Source organism: Cricetulus griseus, chromosome 2, assembly GCF_003668045.3.
Source record: "Cricetulus griseus strain 17A/GY chromosome 2, alternate assembly CriGri-PICRH-1.0, whole genome shotgun sequence".
NCBI lineage: Eukaryota > Metazoa > Chordata > Mammalia > Rodentia > Cricetidae > Cricetulus > Cricetulus griseus.
The window spans coordinates 401,522,496-401,542,545 of record NC_048595.1 but is presented as its reverse complement, the minus strand read 5'-3'; the positions used below and the strand labels follow the sequence as shown (position 1 = coordinate 401,542,545).

At 37.3% G+C, this 20,050-nt stretch overlaps 1 protein-coding gene across 3 annotated transcripts in view; it reads right to left on the bottom strand.

Annotated features, from left to right (window-relative positions):
- Positions 1–20,050, bottom strand: part of Gulp1 (GULP PTB domain containing engulfment adaptor 1) — a 271,324-nt gene that overhangs the window by 34,689 nt on the left and 216,585 nt on the right. For all 3 annotated transcript variants that reach the window (XM_027396815.2, XM_027396814.2, XM_027396816.2), the window contains 2 exons: positions 15,558–15,629; positions 9,314–9,412 (listed from right to left, as the gene is read on the bottom strand). In XM_027396815.2, the coding sequence (XP_027252616.1) occupies positions 9,314–9,412; positions 15,558–15,629 (171 nt within the window). The remainder of the gene's footprint in view (positions 1–9,313; positions 9,413–15,557; positions 15,630–20,050) is intronic.

The window sequence follows — 20,050 nt, the reverse complement described above, 5'->3', positions numbered from 1 at the left end:
CACACACACACACACACGATTGAATTATTACTCAGAACCATCATCAATATTATTTATTTATCACCATAGTTTTCTGAAACATATTGGGCTTAGAAAAAAATCTTATATTTTATAAGAAAATATGATGCTGGCTGCTTTGTACTGCCTTCAGTTCCTCTGGGGGATTCGGTGGCAGGAGGGTCTGGTAGCCACAGGTCAGGGGACTCAAAGAGGAAAGGTGGGCTGGAAGAGGCCCTGGCACTCACCTAAACTCCTGGAATCCAGTTTCAGAGAAGGAGGAGTGAGGAACAAATCGGTCAAGACCACGCTGGGAAAACCACAAAATAGCTGACCTGAGCAAGAGGGAACTCATGGATCCTAGTCTGACAGCTGGGAAACCAACAGGACCAAACCAGGCCCTGAACGTGAGTGTCAGCTAGGAACAGTGGGAGGCTATGGGGCCTCTGGCAGTGGAACCAGGATGTATCCCTACTGCAGGAACTGACTTCAGAAGCCCATTTCCCATGGAGGCATACTCTTAGTCTAGATACACAGGGGAGGGCCTAGGCCCTGCCCCAAATGACTTGACAGATGTTGATAATCCCTCATGGAAGTCTTCACCCTCCCTGGGGAGTGGATGGAGAATGGGATGGGAGGGTCGGTGGAGGGTATGGGAAGATGGGAGGGAGAGGGAACTGGGATTGATATGTAAAATAATATTGTTTCTAATTTAAATAAAATTTATTAAAATTTTATATGGACAAAAAAGAACTGATGAAAATAAAATGAAATCAATAATCATTCTGTTTTCTACTCTATCTATATGCATCCTTTATTTCAAAGTTTATTATAACACACAATGTCAGTCAGAAACTCTGATCATCCCAATATTTGGTGAGTGTTGTAAAAGATTAGCGATTGGGCTATTATAGTTCCACCTAAGGCTGACCAGGTATTTCCAATTTTAAATACCAGAGTGTCTGCTATAAACATTTTTTTCTGTTTTTATTGCAGTTGAATCAGAAACTCAGACTGTCATCAAAATCAGTAAGGATGCCATAGAATCTAATCTTTTTGCATTTTACTGGCATGCTTGATTTGATTTAATCTATCAGTCTTGTTTCTACTTTGTTTATCAGACTGAAAATAAGAACTTAGCTGCCTTAGATAATAAATACTAACAGAATTCCCTATAGCAATGCATTGTCCCATGAGTGTCCACTTAATGACAGGTAATCAAGCATTTGCTGGACAAGCTTAAGTATCAATTAGGAAAGATACTGTATGAGTAATATGTTTGGACATTCCTGATCTATATATGTCTATAGAAGAGAAGAGTAGAAGAGTAGAATGTAGGCTTTCCTAACTAGTGCATGCTAACTGTAAAGAATAATTGGCTTCATTGTGACATTCCATACATGCATGGAACATATTTTAATCATATCTAGCCTATTACCCACTGTAAATTCTGCTACCCAATCCTTTCTCTTTTCTAAGTCTTCCTTCTACTTTCATATTCTTCTTCTTTGTGTCAGTAGGCTATTGATGAGGGCATCTTCTTTTTCTTGCCCTTAATGTTTAGATAAACAATGACAGTGTATATCTTAGATTCTTTCATATATTTTCCTGGTAATGCAATCATTTTTTTCACATTGACACATACTTTTTTGTGTTTGGGGATGTCCTTCTGCATATATGTTTCTCTTATTGGTTGATAAATAAAACACTGATTAGCCAGGCAGGAAGATAGGCAGGACTAGGAGACAAGGAGAATTCTGGGAAAGGTAGATGGAGGGAGACAGTAGAGATGTCATGCTGCCAAAGGAGTAATATGCTGGATTATGGGTAAGCCACAACCTTTCGGCAATAAATAGATTAACAGATATGGGTTCATAATTTAAAATGAGCTAGCCAATAAGAAGCCCAAGCCAACATCCAACAGTTTAATAATGAATATAACATCTGTGTGTTCATTTGGGGCTGAGAAGGGCGGCAGGACCTGGCTGAACAAGTAAAGTCTGCAATACCATTTTGTTGCTTTTTAAGAGTAGATTCAATAATCTACCTTTTATTCTCATCATATCTATACCCATTATCCTTCTCTAAACACAAGCATGCTTGTTAAAGTAAAATAAAAAAAAAAATCTCTGTCTCATGTCAGAAGAACCATCTGCTATGGAACAGGAAAACAAATATTTAGGAATATTGTATTGCTACTAATCTCATAATTATTGTCATGGTATTAATGGTCATATAGAGTAATAACCAATTCTAGAAAAGGTTTTTTGTCTACCTTTATGTTCTCTCTACTTTGAGTATCTATCAGTTTTCTGCAGTGAACCATGACCATGCCTAACAGTGACATTTGAAGTCTCCAAAAGGAGGATGTGGCCTCACAATGGCAATTTCATTAGGACTATTACAACACCATTATGACGAACAACACCAACTAAACATTAGCTTTGGCATATAAGGCAGTCATCAATCTCATTATAGGGCTTTCTCCAAATGATATGACAGAGTCCGAAGATCCCCCATAGAAGGTCTTACCCTCCCTGGGGAGCAGAAAGGGGATGGGGTAGAGGGTCTGTGGTGGGCAGGGGAGGAGGGGAGGGAAAGGGAACTGGGATTGACATGTAAAACAATCTTGTTTCTAATTTAAATAAAAAATCCATAAAAAGATTAGCTTTGAACTACAATCTGCTCATAACAATTTTGAGGTGACTTCCTAAGATGATCCAGCCTCACAGACTACTTTAGCCAGCATTTGAAAGAAGCCTTCTACTTGCCCATTATGCAGAGAGTGGACAACATATGATACAGCTTGACAATTAACCAAAATTTTCTTTTCAGGATCCCCTAAAGCCGTTGTTGCCTACAGACAGCAGGAAGTAACTTTAAGAACCCCACCTAAGAGGTGGGGTGGGTGTTTTTATTTTTTTTATCACTCATTGGGTTATGGATATTTGTCATTGTTTAGGGGATTGGTTACAAAATGTTGTTGCTTATGATCAGGAAGAAAGTTGAACAAAAGGATTGTATTCAAGGTTTTTGCTTTGAAAAACAAAACATAGAGGAATCCAGATATGATAGGGTAAAAAGTGTAGATTACTGAATCTACTCTAAAAAGAATAAAGATATGATGAGATGAAGAGGTAGATTATTGAATCTACTCTTAAAAAGCAACATTTTTGTTTCAATATAGTCAATCAAATGACAGACCTGAGTCAAACTGCAGTTTCTGAATACTGATAGCTAGTATATATCATTAATAACTATATAAACATATTTATGATACATTTCCTTCTTATAGTTAAATAGTTCAAAAATGATCATACAGTATAATTATTGTTAGATAGTTCAGTAAAAATGATTTATTATTTCTACTTATTTACAGGATAAACACATCATTTCTATAGTTAGTGGTAGAATGTCCCATCTTTCCTCCACCCAACAACCAGTATGGTCAACAGTATTTGGTTGTAATCAGTTCCTCGTTATCCTACTATTGGTTTATATTGGTGTGATGGTTCATGTGAACTGTCACCTTGAGATAACTGCAGAATCACACCAAGAAACAAGCCTTTGGGCATATCAGCAGGCAATTATATTGATTACACTAATGGATGTGGAAAGACCCATGGTAGTTGTGGGTGTGACCACTCCTTGGGCAGGATATCCTAGAATGCATAGAGAAGGAAGCTGAGAGTTAACATGCCTTCATTATTATCTTCTGTCTGAGGACATAATGTCACTGGATGCTTCAATAAATGCTACCTTGCCTACTTTATGCAATGCCTTTCCCTTCATTGTGGACTGTAATAGGAACTGTGAGCAAAAACTCTTTCTTACACTGTTTTTGTTTTAGTAATTTTACCACAACAGCAATAAAATAAATTCGGGCAGTTAGCAAAGTCATCTTCCTATGAAAGGAGACTAGACTTGAGGACTATAGCTTCATTCATTGCAATGCCTTTTTTGTCTGTTTTGCTTTGATTTTTGTTTTAGGTACAGGGGTTTGTATTTTTTTTTTCGAGACAGGGTTTCTCTGTGTAGCTTTGGAGCTTGTCCTGGCACTCGCTCTGAAGACCAGGCTGGCCTCTAACTCACAGAGACCCGCCTGCCTCTGCCTCCCAAATGCTGGGATTATAGGCTTTTGCCAACGCCCAGTCATGGGATAGTATTTAAGCATAACTTTTCCAGTATAGAGTTAGACAGTCCACCTTGTGATAAAATTCATGCATATTAAACCTAGAACTATTTTTGTAAGATGTGATAAAGAGATTTGGGAACCCCACAACGAAACACACAGTGAGGAAACACATACGTTTATAAACAATACCTTTCATTACAGCAGAAATAAAAAGATCAATATGTTTCTCTTTGTGCCCCCTGTTTCCAGAAGCACACACTTCATTTACAGAAGAACTAAGGGAAGTAGAAATGAGAAAAGCATAGGCACCACCTGCTACAGAGATTGCATTTATTTCAATTTTACCCACCCAATTGGAAAAGGAACATAGTTTCTATAAAGAAAGGCCATTCTTGATTAATAGGGTATGTAAAAATCCCAACTCTTACATTATATCTATCTACAAATAAATTTAAGAGCCTCATGTTTAATTGATCTTTTTCATAAATTCCAACTTACATAAAGTGAATTTATTATTAGATTCACTTATTTCTCTTGATGCAGTGGCTTCTAAATTTGTGTGTCAGAGTTTCCTGTGAAATGTATTACTTTTCTCCTTTCACCTCATCTCCTTTCTCTCAAAATACTACAACTGACTTCTTGTAAGAACCATGAGGCACAAGATGACTCCAACATGCTGACAGGGTCCTGGGACAGCAGTGTTTAAAGGAGCTTGTAACTCCCTGTTTTGAGTGGCTTCTATTTTTCAATGGAATGAAAATATGACACTTGCTATGCATGCACTTAGCTAAGTCTTCCTGGACATGCCCAGTCAAGTCTTCCTGTATGCACACAGTCAAGCCTTCCTGTACATTCACACAGTCAAGTCTTCCTACACATGCACACAGTCAAGGTTTACAGGTTCCTATGCAGCACAGGAGTGGAAGTTATTTGTTGTACTGTGATATGCCATAAAATTGGAATTAAAACATAATATTAGAGACTTTTTAAAATTCTAAGATAGTTTTCAGGTTGGAGAGGGTTAAATCTGGATATACTTCTTCCCCATGAACAGCTTATAAAAGTTACATTTGAGGAGGGCACACCACAGAACCTTTGTAGGAATGGCTGTTTGGCATAGGCAGCTGAAGGGCTGGGACAAGGATGGACACTGGTATCACTGATCTGAGTAAGGCTGTCAGGAATGATCAAAAGTTAACTCCCTAATGATGTTCCATCAAATTCTGTTGCTCTGACATTTTACTGATGGAGTTTACTTGTGGAAAGCATAGACTTTGACAATAACACTTTAGGATACATAATGACAGATGGGCAATGAGAGACATTCACTGCCAGAAATCTGAAAACAGGGTTATCCAATAGCAAGAAGACCAGGTGAACATCATCCAACATCATCTTATCCCTCTTGCCTTTACTCTGTTTTCCAAAAATCGTAGGCTCGTTCTACACTAAAATTGATTTTAAAGTCTATTCAGAATATTCTTTCCTTTTTTTCTGGACAATAATCACCTATTAGCCCCCCTTTCTTTTTTCTCTTTCCTTTTTCATTTTCTTTGTAATTCTATTATTTTGTTTAAAAGTTAAGGAAAAATGTCTCTGCATTCCCAGGTTAGAAAAAAAATCAGTAGCTAGTGAAGCAGCTGGGACCAACTGCAACATTCTGCTTACTGGGCTTAATCAGGAAGGTTTCACCAAGTGGTCAAAAAGCCAAGAAAGAGAAAAAAAAAAACATACAATATCTGAACTACTTGTTGGAATCCGTTAAAGAACTTTTCACCATTGTTCATCTACAGGAGAAATATTCTCCTGTAAAGTCAGATTAAAATCATGCAGCATATAACAGGTTAAATAATGAGTTGTAATGCACAGCCACCACTTTCTCAACTACTAGTGATGGCACTGGGCCACACATAAAGACAGATCTCTCACACTTACATTACTGGGGACCAACATGGAATGTCTTATGTCTTTATATGTTGTACTTTCTGAGGATCTGACATCACTCAACTGAAAAAAAGAAAATTATCTGTACACATGCCATTTGATTGTATTTGTATTGTCTAAATATTTTAAGTGTATAACAATGAAGCATTTGGATCATTTAAGTGTTCACTGATAGGAATTAAGGAGATTACAGGATACAAGTTAGGTGTATACTATAGTGTTGCCTGTGTTACTTTCTTGGTCTAGTGTCCTTTTTGCATGTGTCATTTGGCTAATGGATTTTTCTCAGCTAAGCCACCCGTTGGAGGAATGAGCCTCATTTTTGAAAAATAAGCCTCATCTTGTATCTAAGCAAACTACATATACTATGGTGCACAGGAATGACCCTCCCACTCTTTGCCACTTCTTTTCTTTGTTTTTACCCCCAACCCCCAGCAGCAGTTATGTTGGAACAGCCATAACTAAAGCCTTCATGTCTTCATTTGTTGTTTAATAGAGGGTGTAAAATAGGAAAGCACTACAAGGTATATTAATAAGTTTTACATTCAGGCCTTGAATTTGAAGGACATGATTATTCTATAACACTGAATCCAGGAACCAGAACCACATGTGTATCCATGCCAAGATCCCCCAACTATTTGCAAATACATTAAAAGATTAGGATTCTGGGGCTGGAGAGATGGCAAAGGAGTTTGATGGGGAATGTACTGTGTATGTTCAATGAGACAGCAAGTTAGGCAGGACTAGGAGTCAAAGAGGATTCTGGGAAATGTAGTAGAGAAGTGGTGTTCCAGGCAGGAAGTGACGTAGCAAGGAGACTCATATTTAAGAAGGGAGATAAAGGAAGTGTCCCTTTTCCCCTTCGCCTCCTCCAGCGGCAGGATGTGAGCCACCAGCAAGAGAGGGTGTCAGCAAAAGGCATCCTCTATAAAGATACGTCTTATAACATATATAGATTTATGATAATTAAGACTGAGCTAAAAGATGAGAATTCTAGTCATTGGCCAAGTAGCATTGTACCTAATACAAGTCTCTCTGTGCATTAATTGGGGCCCTAACTCGGGCGGGTGGCTGGCGTAAAGCGCACACGTGGCAGTGGGGCTCAGCGGCCTTTGGTGGAAAGATTTATAGTAACAGGAGTTGACTCTGATTACTCTTCCAGAGGGCAAAAATCAGATTCTCAGCACCCAAAGCCATCTGTAATTCCAGTTTCAGGGGATTCAGTGCCATCTTCTGGCCTCTATCAGCACCATGCATACAAGTGATGACACAGTCACATATGCTGGCAAAACACCCATTCACATAAAATAAAATAAATTTCAAAAATATGTTTAGGATTCTGAAACATTGTGGGGCCTTAGACCTCATTTTGCAATTCTGTTAGGTAAGTTCAATATAACTATTCCAAGAACAACTCTTTCTTCTTCCTGAAGAGTTCATTTCCAATATTATAAACTATAATTGCATGAAATGTTTAATGAAATAAGCAGGAGCTTATTAATTTGAGGCTTTCTGCCTATTTCATTTCTTACCTAAGCCAAGAGTATGAACAGCCCAACTTTACATATAACAAAAAGTGTAACTTCACGTAATTACATATAGCTGGGTTTTAACCAATCACCGGCAGCCAGCTTGTTATACTATGTCTAAATAAGGCAGACATCTAGCCGTAGCCAATTAGAAAATCTCCCTACCATATTTATATTTGGCCTTTAAACCTCACTGCTCATATTGGTGGATGATTCTGATTACTGTCTGACTTATGACCTCACTATTGAGGTGGCAAGAATTGAATGTGGAAGGTTGTAGGGAGATGGAAGAAACAAAGGGAATGGGGGGGACCAACTAAAACTAATAGGGTATGAAAAAAATCCCTAAGGAAGACTGGTAATTGGTAAGATAGGTTAAAAGCAGAATGTAAAAACAATGAGTTTAAATGGAAGGATCCTGCATAGGTAGATAAAGCTTCTCCTGGGAATTGTAAGTCATTAAACTAAAATTTCTGTGTCAGAAGTAGCCACCTCCTTTGAGTTGTTGGTCAAGGCTACCTCTGAGAACCCCAAATAAAGAGGTCATTGTCTCTGTTGTTTTCTGTCCAGCAGAACTACATGGCAAGACCCTATTGCTGAAAATGCCGTTAGTGTCAGCCACAGGACACATAGAAATAAAGTTGAACTTTGGCTGAGAGCTTTCTTCCTCCTGGTTTGACGTCGGTGCCAGGGTATGCTATACAGCTTGCCAAGGAAGAATTGCTATGTGGTCTTACTCAGTCTAATCCTTGCATGCTATGCTATCAACTGGACCCACTGGTACAATTGTGGCAAGTATATATTATAGGGACAATCAAATACTTTCTGATTGAATTTCAAATCTGTACCAGAGGAGAGAATTTCTGTCTGGCATCATAGACAGTCAGACAGTCTGTGGCTATGGTCAGTGCTCATAGCCACAGAAGTCCTGAGTCCTTAAGGAAATTACTGCTAGTGTTTACTAAATGGACATAATGTGTCACCAAATTACTTCCTAGATAACTACATCCATGCCCATATATTAGTGCTATCAATTTGGGTCATAAAAGCTTCTTCTTGCAGTGCAGTCGTAGCTGCATGGATTTGTGATTGCTGGTGTCCTTATTAAAAACAAAATAAAAAACAAATAAATAAAACCCAGACATACAAAGAATCTCAAGTGTGTGTGCTTGTGAAGATACAGCAGCCAGCCAGTTGTGCCAAGGGAGGAGACTATAGAGGAATCTGTGTTTGCAGACATACAGATATTGAGGTTCGAGGCTTACAAGTACAAAAGAAATAAATTGTTATTGTTTAAGTTATCCAGCCTTTGGCATTTTGTTATAGCAGCCCAAGAAAACTTACACACATCAATTGAATCTACAAGAAAGGACATTTCAACACACTGCACAGCTTTCATTTTCTTTCATACCCAGCAAACTATACCATATATACCTTGCACATAAATTGAATAGAAATCTCTAAATACAGGTGCTATCAGTACTGAATATACTTTGTATAAGTTGTTAAGTGTGGAACATAGGCTGCAGAATAGACAACTCCAAGATTCTGAGTTCCCTTGTCACTGTAAATGTGTAAATTCCTATACACATTTAAATACATTACCAAGAACCAAACATTTAAAGTTGGTAATAAATATCCATGAAAATAGATGTAATTGTCATTGGCTGAAGAATAGGGCAACATGACTCTTAAAATGAAGCCTTACCTTGCTTTTGGGTTCAAGAATTTTTACTCCATAAATTGATATTTGCAATTCAACTTTAGGAATCTTCTGACCTTCAGATTTCTTGATGTGTCTTGCAAACTAGAAATGACAAATAAATCCACAATGTTATGGTTTCATTCCTGTGGAAAATGAACATAAATGTACATTTGGAGTTTTTGTCTGTAAGAGACATTTATAAATTCAGGTAGTACCCATTACAAAGCATCTCATAGAAATAGTTTTGCTCAGTAACCTTCTCTGTCTGACATTATAATTCAGATTCATTTGCAGTGACTTACTTTTTCTTTTTCCTTTGTTTTTTGTTCATTTTCCTGGCTTTTATTTTGGAGGCAAGCTCTTCTTTTGTATTCCATGCCAGCCTAGAAATCATTACATAGATCCAGGCTGGCTTCAAAGTTATAACACTCTACTGCCTTAGCCTCTCAAGTGCTGTGATTATAGGTATGTGTCACCATGCCGATCTTAGTCATTAAACAGCAACACCCCCCCAATCCACAAAACCTTGATTTTCATACATTTTGACATGATATTTAAAAGGCTGAATGTATACCAACCAACAAAGAAAGAAATGTGGGATAGTAGGTAGATATTACATCATTTCAACGTAATTTTATTTTAACACATTCTCAGAAGTTGCTTTTCACCTGCTGTTGAGTGACACCTAGTTAGTTGTGTACACTGTCCTATAAGCCAGACCAACAAAGACAACATTGACTGACATATTTAAACCAAAGCTACGAGCTCCAGTCATTTTATACATGAATGACTCCCGTGTGGAGCCAGATGTGGTTCTAGAATCACAAATACAGCATTTTGGAAGCACAGTGGTTTCTCCCTACTTTCATATCTGTCTTTGTAAAATCTAAAGGAAAATCAGAGTGGTTCTGCTCTCAGTTAGAGGAAGTTTCTGCCTATCTCTTCCCAGCTTCTTTAGATTTAATGGAAGAAAAATTATAAGATTCAACTGAATTTGAGTCTTAAACAGTAGATATGTCTACAAACTTTTAGTATTAGTATGGACACAAAGGTTTACCTATGTAATAAATAAAACATACATGTGCTATTAGAATTAATATGTCCTGGGCAGTATTTTGTAATACTTTTTAGTTTAATTGCTACTTACCTGAATCCATGGTTCACTGGGTGTCTCAGTTTCTGCCCAACTCCCTATTTTCTTAGCTCACTGGATGTTCTGGTTTCTGCTGGCAACCCCTCTGACTCCCTACTTCTTTCTTAGCTCCTTCCCTCCATATGACTTTCTTTAAAAGAGAAAAAAGGAGACTTTTAAAGTAGTAGGATTGCTCACCCCACTCTCAGTGCTTCTACAACTCATTTCAGCATATGGAAAAACCTCTGAACTTGATTCAAACGAATCAGATGTGAGGTCAGGCAGAACTCCAGGGCTCTTGTGTGTCCTATTTATTTGCATTGTGCAATTCACTCTAATTTAGGACAGATGTGAGCATGCATGGTACAGTTGTTCCTGGGGCAGGGTGTTCAAAGACTTTTATTTCACGTCTTTGCACTACCACAGAGAAGAAGGTAATTAATGCCTACAGGAGTGCCTTGAAGTGTCTGCCTTCGAATCCCAGCTGGTGCTATTTGTTTTATTCCATGTTGGGTGGCATAATTTTTCAGCTTGCTCTTTCCTACATTCCTTTGAACATAAGCTGCTTAGTTATTATTTTTTCTTTTGTCTCTAGAAGTCTTACAGTGTGCACATGACATGCAACATGTGCCAAATACTTTTAGGTCTTTAAGAAACATGTTTTGCTTCCATGCAACCCAAAAGTTATTACAACTCTCCTTCAATGAATGTATATTACCTTTCTTTTCCACTGCTAGTATCCTTTTGACTTAGCATAATTAAGCAACTGTGAGGTTTCCATGCATGAAGTATTAACAGCACCAGTTGTTCTGTGTTCTTTACCTATGGAAGGCCACCTGAGAAAAGCCACCCCATGCTGCTTGATAGGCCAGGCAGTGGCTTCCAAGGTCTTTTCACCATCTGGAATCAGTAATTCTTGTGACCTCCAACAAGAATCGTGTAACCTTGTATTTTATGAAAATCTTGCTATAAAACACTCAGTTACTTAAAAGTTTTCTGTCTAGAAAGAAAAAAATGAATGGAAGAAATGAAGAAAGGAAAGAGTGTACACATACACACACAGACACACACACACACACACACACACACACACACACACACACACACAACACACACACATGAGGAGGAGGGCTGGAGAAAGGGGAGTATCAGGAAAGGGAGTATGAGCAGATAAGAAAAAGAACTAAACAGCTGGTGTAATCCTCTGGCATCCCTCCCCTGCCTCATGTCAAGAAGAAGATAACAGTGCAAAAAAGCCTTGCATTCTCAGTTCCCATCCAATCCAGACTGCATTTCCTAATGTTCTTCAAGAACCCCAACTGTGAAATGGGCTGGTGACAAGCAGCCTGGAAGCTACACTTGCACCCTTGCACTTAGACCTCTTCCTTTAACATTACATTTTCTACATTTAAAAAATAAATTCTTCCATTCTTGTTTCATGTATATCAAGGCTCCCATCAGTTTTGTGACATGATGACTGAAAACACATTTGCAAAAGTCTTGTATCTAGAATTAGACTCACTGAGCTTTATGTCCTAAATAACTTGATAATCACTCCCTCGATGCTTTTTCCCCCCCATATCCATTCTTCTGCTGAGGGACATCTTCAATGAACATTGCTAAACAAATGTCCTTGTGGTAGGATGGAGCATCCTTTGTGCATATGTCCAAGAGTGGTGTAACTGGACCTTGAGTTAGATCAACTCCCGACTTTCTAAGGAACCACCATATTGATTTCCATAGTAGTTGTACAAGTTTGCACTCCCACCAAAAATGGAGGAGTGTTCCCCTTACTCTGCATCCTCTGCAGCATGAGCTTTCAACTTTGGTTATTGATCTTAGCCATTCTGATAGATGTAAGATGAAATCTCAAAGTAGTTTTGATTTGCATTTCCCTGATGACTAAGGATGTTGAACATTTCTTTAAATGTTTCTCAGCCATTTGAGAAGCCTCTATTGAGAATTCTTTGTTTAGATCTGGATCATATTTTTACATTGGATTATTTTGGCTTTTTGATATTTCTATTATATGTGAAGTTGGTAAAAATACTTTTCCACTCTGTAGGCTGCCATTTTATCTGACTGTGTCCCTTGTCTTACAGAAGATTTTCAGCTTCTTGAGGTCCCATTTATTCATTACTGATCTTAGTGCCTGTACTATCAGTGTACTGTTCAGAAAGTTGTCTTCTGTCCAAAGTATTCAAGGCTATTTCCCACTTTCTCTTCTCTGAGGTTCAGTGTCCCTGGTTTTATGTTGAGGTCTTTGATCCACATGGACTAGAGTTTTGTGCAGGGTGATAAATATGGATCTATTTGTATTCTTCTACATGCAGACATCCAGTCTGACCAGCACCATTTATTGAAGGTACTGTCCTTTATCAGTATGTATTTCTGGCTTCTTTATCAAAATTCATGTGTCCATACATGCATGGATTGATTTCTGGGTCTTCAATTCAATTCCATTAACCAGCCTGTCTATTTTTATGCCAATACCATAAGACTTTTTGTTTGTTTGTTACTATAGCTCTATAGTACAGCTTAAAATCCAGGATGGTAATACCTCCAGAAATTCTTGTACAGGATTGTTTTAGCTATTCTATTTTTGTTGTTGTTTGCTTTTCCATATAGAGTTGAGTATTATAAAAGTCTGTAAAGAATTGTGTTGGAATTTTGATGGGGATTCTGTTGAATCTGTAGACTGCTTTTGGATGGCCATTTTTATTCTGTAAATCTCACTGTTCCATTAACATGGGAGATCATTCCATCTTCTAATTGATATCTTCTTCAAATTCTTCAAAGATCTGGAGTTTTTATCGTATAAGTTAGAGTTAGAATATTTTATATTCTTTAAGGCTGTCATGGAAGGTTTTGTTTCCCTAATATCTTTACCAGACTAGCTACTGATTTTTTAAATACATTATTATTGTTGTTATTATTATTATTTTAGTTAATCTTGTATCTAGCCTCTTCGCTAAAGGTATTTATTGGCTATAGGAGTTCCCTGGTAGAATTCTTAGGGTCACTTAAGTATACTATCATATCCTTTACAAATTATTCAGCATTTGTGTGCCACTTTGTGTTTCTTACACTTAAGTTGCTAAATATTCCCAATAACCATGGTGTTTATATCTAACTAAGATCTAAACATTTGGAGAAAAAAGACTGTGAAGACACAACAGAATTATGTTGCAGAGTGAAATCCAATCATGAAGACCTAAGATGATGATCATATCTTGACAATGCCTTCCTAGACTGTAATACATTGAAGCCGTTTCGTATATTTGAGTGGAGCTTCTTTAACTAGGAGATAGTCCTTTCAAACTGAGGCCAAAAGATTTTTTGTCACTACTCATGTCTCAGGGAGGCTGTTGAGTTAGTATCTATATCCCAGTGTGTATTCATATTGAAACATAACAAATGTGAACACATCTTAATCCTGGTGTTTGAACTGATTGTGTTGTTACAGACCTTTTCTGAAAATGAAATTCATAATAACAGTGCCAACTTTTATAGTATCTAACTTTTAGATACTTACTTCTTTTTTAAATAACAGGCTAAAGTATGATTAAGAAATAGAAAAATGGCATGCTGTTTTGACAAACAGAGTATGAAAGTATTTTCATTTTCACACAAATTACTTTTGAATTTAGAAACAATGAATTCTCTATAGTCAAAAAATAGTGATTCAGCAAATCCCTAGAAGTATTTTGTTAAAACACAAGCATACATCATGAAGTACAGGAGTATGAAAATACCATACTGAAAATTCTTTAAGATTTTCATCATCTGTGTTATGCTTACATTTCTAACTCTTACCTAATGTCAGAAGCCAATACATTTAAAATGCAAACTTAGAAAAGGGAGTAAATATAAATAACATTTTTAACTACATGAGAGAAAAATCTGAGCACAGCACTACAATATATTTACTAAAAATGTCAGGCAGAAGACATGTGTTTGGAGAAAATAAGCACAAAATCAAAATGGGGCTGCAGACATTTGGCAGTTTCTGTTTCTAATGGAACCACAGCGCCACCCCATGGCCATATCTATATGATAGCAAAATTTAAAATATGTGTAACTATTAATACATTTTATCATGGATTTTGACCTCTGACATAGCATAAATGAAGCAGTTACAACAGATAAAACTATTGTCTTACTCAGGTTCACTAGTACAAGATTCTCATATATATATATATATATATATATATATATATATATATAATATATATATATGGGAATATATATATATATTCCCAAAAAAGCAAATTTGTCAACCAATATAATTTATTTATCAAATGCGTATTAATTGTGAAAGATACACATTTAAAAAAAGCTACTGTCCATTAACTATATATTTCAACTATCTTGTTATTGTCCATTATACCCAATGAGAATTTATTTCTAAGCATGAAACTATATAGAAATGCCATATAAAACCTAACAAAATACATATAAACTAGTCATCATTTTAGAAGTCATTTATGTCCAAATATCTCTTTGGCATAGTCATAATACAATTGAATCATTATAGTTTCATATTTGAGATACTGAATGAAGAATTCCCAAGGTATAAAGAAATATTGCCAACATCCTTGTTCTTTTAAAATATGTTCTGGTTGCAGTAAACTTGTGCTCAACCCAGGTTTATACCACTATTAAAGCAATTAAATAGAGTCATAATTTAAGTGTTGCCACAAACTACAAGGTGTTTAGATAAAACCCTCTATTAGGGATTAAAGAGGTTGCTCAGATGAGAGCCACCCTGAACCATCACCTAACGATTAGTGGAAAGAAATGGTTACTGACAACATTTTCCCCAAATATGAGTGATATTATCTTGGGACTACACAAAATGTTTATTTACAGGACTTGTGTCAAATAGTCAGAAGACAGAATGCAAGAAAGCATGGCCTATTTCATTTCAGCAAAAATAACTGTATGAAAGTGTTTATAATTCAAAATGTCTCCTTGAACAGGTGATAACTATTTAATGTTAATTTAATGAGAGTGGAGCTATACCTACCATAGTTGTCCATGTTTTGACTTCCATCCCCTGCTGATGACATGAGACTAATACACTAACCATTTTTTTCTGAGTGCTTTCCTTACCTTCAGCTTCCTCACAGCATCTCTCACAACTTCTGTTCCCTTTGGCTGCTCCACTTCGGTACTGCCAAGAAACTGAACGTGAACATTCATGAGACACGTGCCTCACTAAACCCCATCATCAAACTACTCAGCATAAGGAAAAGCTAGGCAGAAATTCAAACACAAATCCTCATTAAGGAGAGCAATTGTTAGCCAATTTGTGCATAACACATGAAAATACATCATTTGACCATTTACAGTTCCTAGTTTTTAAAAGATTTTTTTTAAAAAACATCTTTTACCTATTTTCCTTGAAGATCCTACTGGAAAGAACACTGAAATGATTTCACTGTCCCTGAATAGATAAACTTAATCCCAACAGTTAAAGTTAGTGAGATTGTTAATTAGGTGTTACTGTCTTGTTATAATGGCTTCATGTTATAATCAATCACTTTCTCAAGGCTAAAATATACTCACATTGATAAGTATTACTGAAAGTTTAAATTCACAGGATATACATACTTTAATTAGTTATTATATTAAATTGTAATAGGATGCTTAACATTTATAATTTCAAAGAAGTATTTTTTCTTTGTTTTCCAATTATGAAACTCCTGTGATATGTAGAATCCAAAATCATACTTTAAAATACTCAATTTACACTGTTGAGTAATGTATGCATACTAGATTTAAAAAGTAAAATATACACAGCCTACAGTTTCACCATTTTTCTAAAATAACCCTGAAGTTGTTGGTTTTGTTAAAACTTGGGAACAATCCCCAGTGTATATTTTATTGATTGAGACCTTGTCAATATGTCCCTATGTTAGAGCATATTGCTTTCCCTAACATAACCCACCATGTCAGCTCACTGCGACAGAAGTCTGTGGTTTGTATGCTTGAAGAGCTTTATATGAATAACAATTAATCATTAAACCCATCAAGTGTGTAAAGTTTCCCAAAGACAGTTTTGTTCTTGTCATACACCACAGATCATAATACCAAAGTGGCATCACTTCTCATAGATACAGGGTGTTGTGTGCTCATTTTAGAGGAAGTGATTAAATAAGGTATCTTGATATGATTCTGTGTATTGCTGTACAAAATGAAAGAGAATAGTAAGGTAACAACATCTCATTTTATTTGCTTCAGTCTTGAAAAGTGAACTATTAATTAATCTAGAGCTTCATGTTTTTCATCTTAAATTTTATGTGTAGGGGTGTGTTGCCTCATGTATGCCTCTGCCATGGGTGTTCTCCTGGAACTGTAAGTTACAGATGGTTGTGAACTGCATGTGACTGTTGGAAACTAAACTTGGATCTTCTGGAAGAACAGGTAGTACTTGGAAACACTAAGTCATCTCTCTGGCTCCTCACCTTTAAAATACATTTTCTGTTTTCTGTACTACTGTCTTGAGAACTACTGCAACAGGAAATAAAAAATAAAATATGGAATTTCTTTATCAAATATATCAGAATGTCTAGGGATATATCCAGGAAATTATTTTCCTGAGGGTGATACTTTGTACTGAAGTCTGCAGGCACCTGGAAGACAGCAGGTTATGGGAATAGTAGATGGCAAACAAAAAAGTGAGCTGAAAACCCAATTTCTTTTCCTCTCAAGAAAGAAAGTAGTGTCTTTGCACTGAGATCAAGACTAGATTATATAAATACAACACACTATTTTTCTAATTAAGACAACAGGATTACATCAACAACTCTTCCTGAGGCTTACACAAGCATTCCTAATGGTAACACCAAGTTGTTGACTGACTACACACACACACACACACACACACACACACAAAAGACCAAAGAAAGAAATTCTTAGTTTAAAAGCCTAACTTCAAGTTGTGGATGACAGATTGACATAGCTTGACACCAATGGATTTATCACAGTCTGCTGTTTTACATCAGTGTTTTTAACCTTGGTCCCATGCAAGATCCAGGTGTAGTTATCATGCATGCCAATAAGGTACATTTCATAGGTCTGAATCAGAGCCAGGATGTCTATACACATTAAGCTTCAAAGCTGGTTTAAGGTGCCACTGGATTTGAAAGCACCGTGTCAGATCACATAAAGGACAAAGGGTTCAAAACAGAAGATTCAACAGCAAAAAAGCTTGGAATTAATTCATAGGTAGACAAACTCCTTTCCTCAGCTTCTCTGAATTTTTCAAAGCCACTGACAGACTCACCACTAAACTGTCATTAGCATGAAGAGTGAGGGACAAAGAAGTTTTTGTGTGTAAGCAAAACTAGAAGGGCATGTCTCGTCAATACAAGATAGTAACAATAACAGAAAAACAATTTTAGAGAATAATAGTCATTCTTTGGTAGAAATGGTCTGAGTCATAAGTATGTAAGTATTAAATGCAAATGTGATCTGCTCATGCAGGAAAATTATGGAAGAATTCTGTGGTAGTTTAAATGTAATTGGCCTTCATAATCTCATACACTATTAAGAGGTGTGGCTTTATTAAAGTGAGTATTTCCTTGTTGGAGGAAGTGTGTCACTGTGGTGGTGAGCTTTGAGGTTTCCTATGCTCAGGATACTGCACAATGTCAGTCAACTTCTTGTTGCCTGCAAGATGTAGGACTCAACTTCTCTAACATCATGTCTGCCTGCAAGCCACCATGATAATAATGGAACCTTTGAAACTGTAAGCCACCCCAATTAAATGTTTTCTTTATAAGAGTTGCTGTGGTTATGGTATCTCTTCATAGCAATAGAAACCCTAACTAAGACTACAAGATCGTTCTAAACAATTCATACCAATCAGTACTCCAGAAATGTTTTAAAACTTCTTTCCATGTGCTTTGCTTAAACCAATGGAATTCAACCAAGTATATTTCTCATTATTTTTTAATTTATTTTACATACTAACCACAGTTTCCCCTCCCTCATCTCCTCCCACTTCCCTCTAATTTCCCCCATCTTCCCTCTATCTCCCCCATCCACTCCTCCATCTACACTTAGATGAGATAAGGCCTTCCATTGGAATCGACAAAGCATGGCACGACAAGCTGAGGCAGGACCCAGCCACTCCCCACTGCATCAAGGCTGAACTAGGCATCCCACCATAGGGCATAGGTTCCAAAAAGTCAGTTCAAGCATCAAGAACAGGTCCTGGTCCTACAAAAGACAAAGCTACACAATTATTACTTAGATGCAGAGGGCCTAGGTCAGTCCCATGCCAGCTCCCTAGATGCCCATCCAGAGTTCATGAGCTCCCACGAACTTCTATAGCCACTTAGGAAATAGGTATGACAGTGTCTCAGAAAATTGGGAATCAATCTACCTCAAGACCCAGGTATACCACTCTTAGGCATATACCCAAAGGACATCTGCTCAGCGATGTTCATAGCAGTATTATTCATAATAGCCAGAATCTGGAAACAACCTAGATGCCACTAAACAGAAGAATGGATAAAGAAAATGTGATTCATTTACACAATGGAGTATTACTCAGCAGGAAAAAAACAATGACATCATGAAATTTGTAGGCAAAATGGATAGAACTAGAAATAAATATCCTGAGTGAGGTAACCCAGACCCAGAAAGACAAACATGGTATGTACTCACTCATAAGTGGACATTAGATTTAAAGGATAACCAGGCTATAATCCTCAGCTCCAGAGGAGCTAGGTAATGAAGAGGACCCTAAGAGGGACATATGGATTTCCCTGGGAACAGGAAGTAGATGGGATATCATGGGTAAAGTGAGGGCAGGGGTGGTGGAGTAGAGGGAAGAGGGGGATGGGAACATGAGGGATCAGGATGGCCGAGTTGTAGGCAGGACAGAATGGGAGAGTGATGGGGGTATCTTGACGGGGGGGGGGGCATTGTAGGGTTAGAGAGAAACATGGTGCCAGGGAGGCTCCTGGGAACCCACAAGGATGACTCCAGCTAAGACTCCTAGCAATAGTGGAGAGGGTTCCTGAACTGGCCTCCTCCTGTAATCACATTGGTGACTGTCCTGGTTGTCATCATAGAGCCTCTCTATACCTGATGGAAGCAGACACACAGATCCACAGCCAAGCATTGGGCTCAGTTCCAGGAGTACAGTTGAAGAGGGGGTGGAGGGATTGTGTGTGTCATGATTGTGATAGGGAGACCCAAGGACATCTTAATGTGGATTTTGTTAGTTAACTCAACTTTTCCTTTCATAAATTAAGAAATACATTTAGAGCCTGTCATAGTGTCTCACACCCACAATCCCCAGACATTGAGATGGGGATCAGACTAACCTGGACTATATAGTGAGTTCAAGGCCAGCGTAGGTTTACAAAATAGAGCAAGGTACATGCGTGCACATGTGTGGGCATGCACACACACACACACACACACACACACACAGACAGAGACACACACACACACAGATACACACACACACATCCATACCCACATATACACATAAACACATACATAAATAATACACATGTATACATACACATATACACACACACACTTATACACACAGATACATACTTGTACACACATACAAATACATG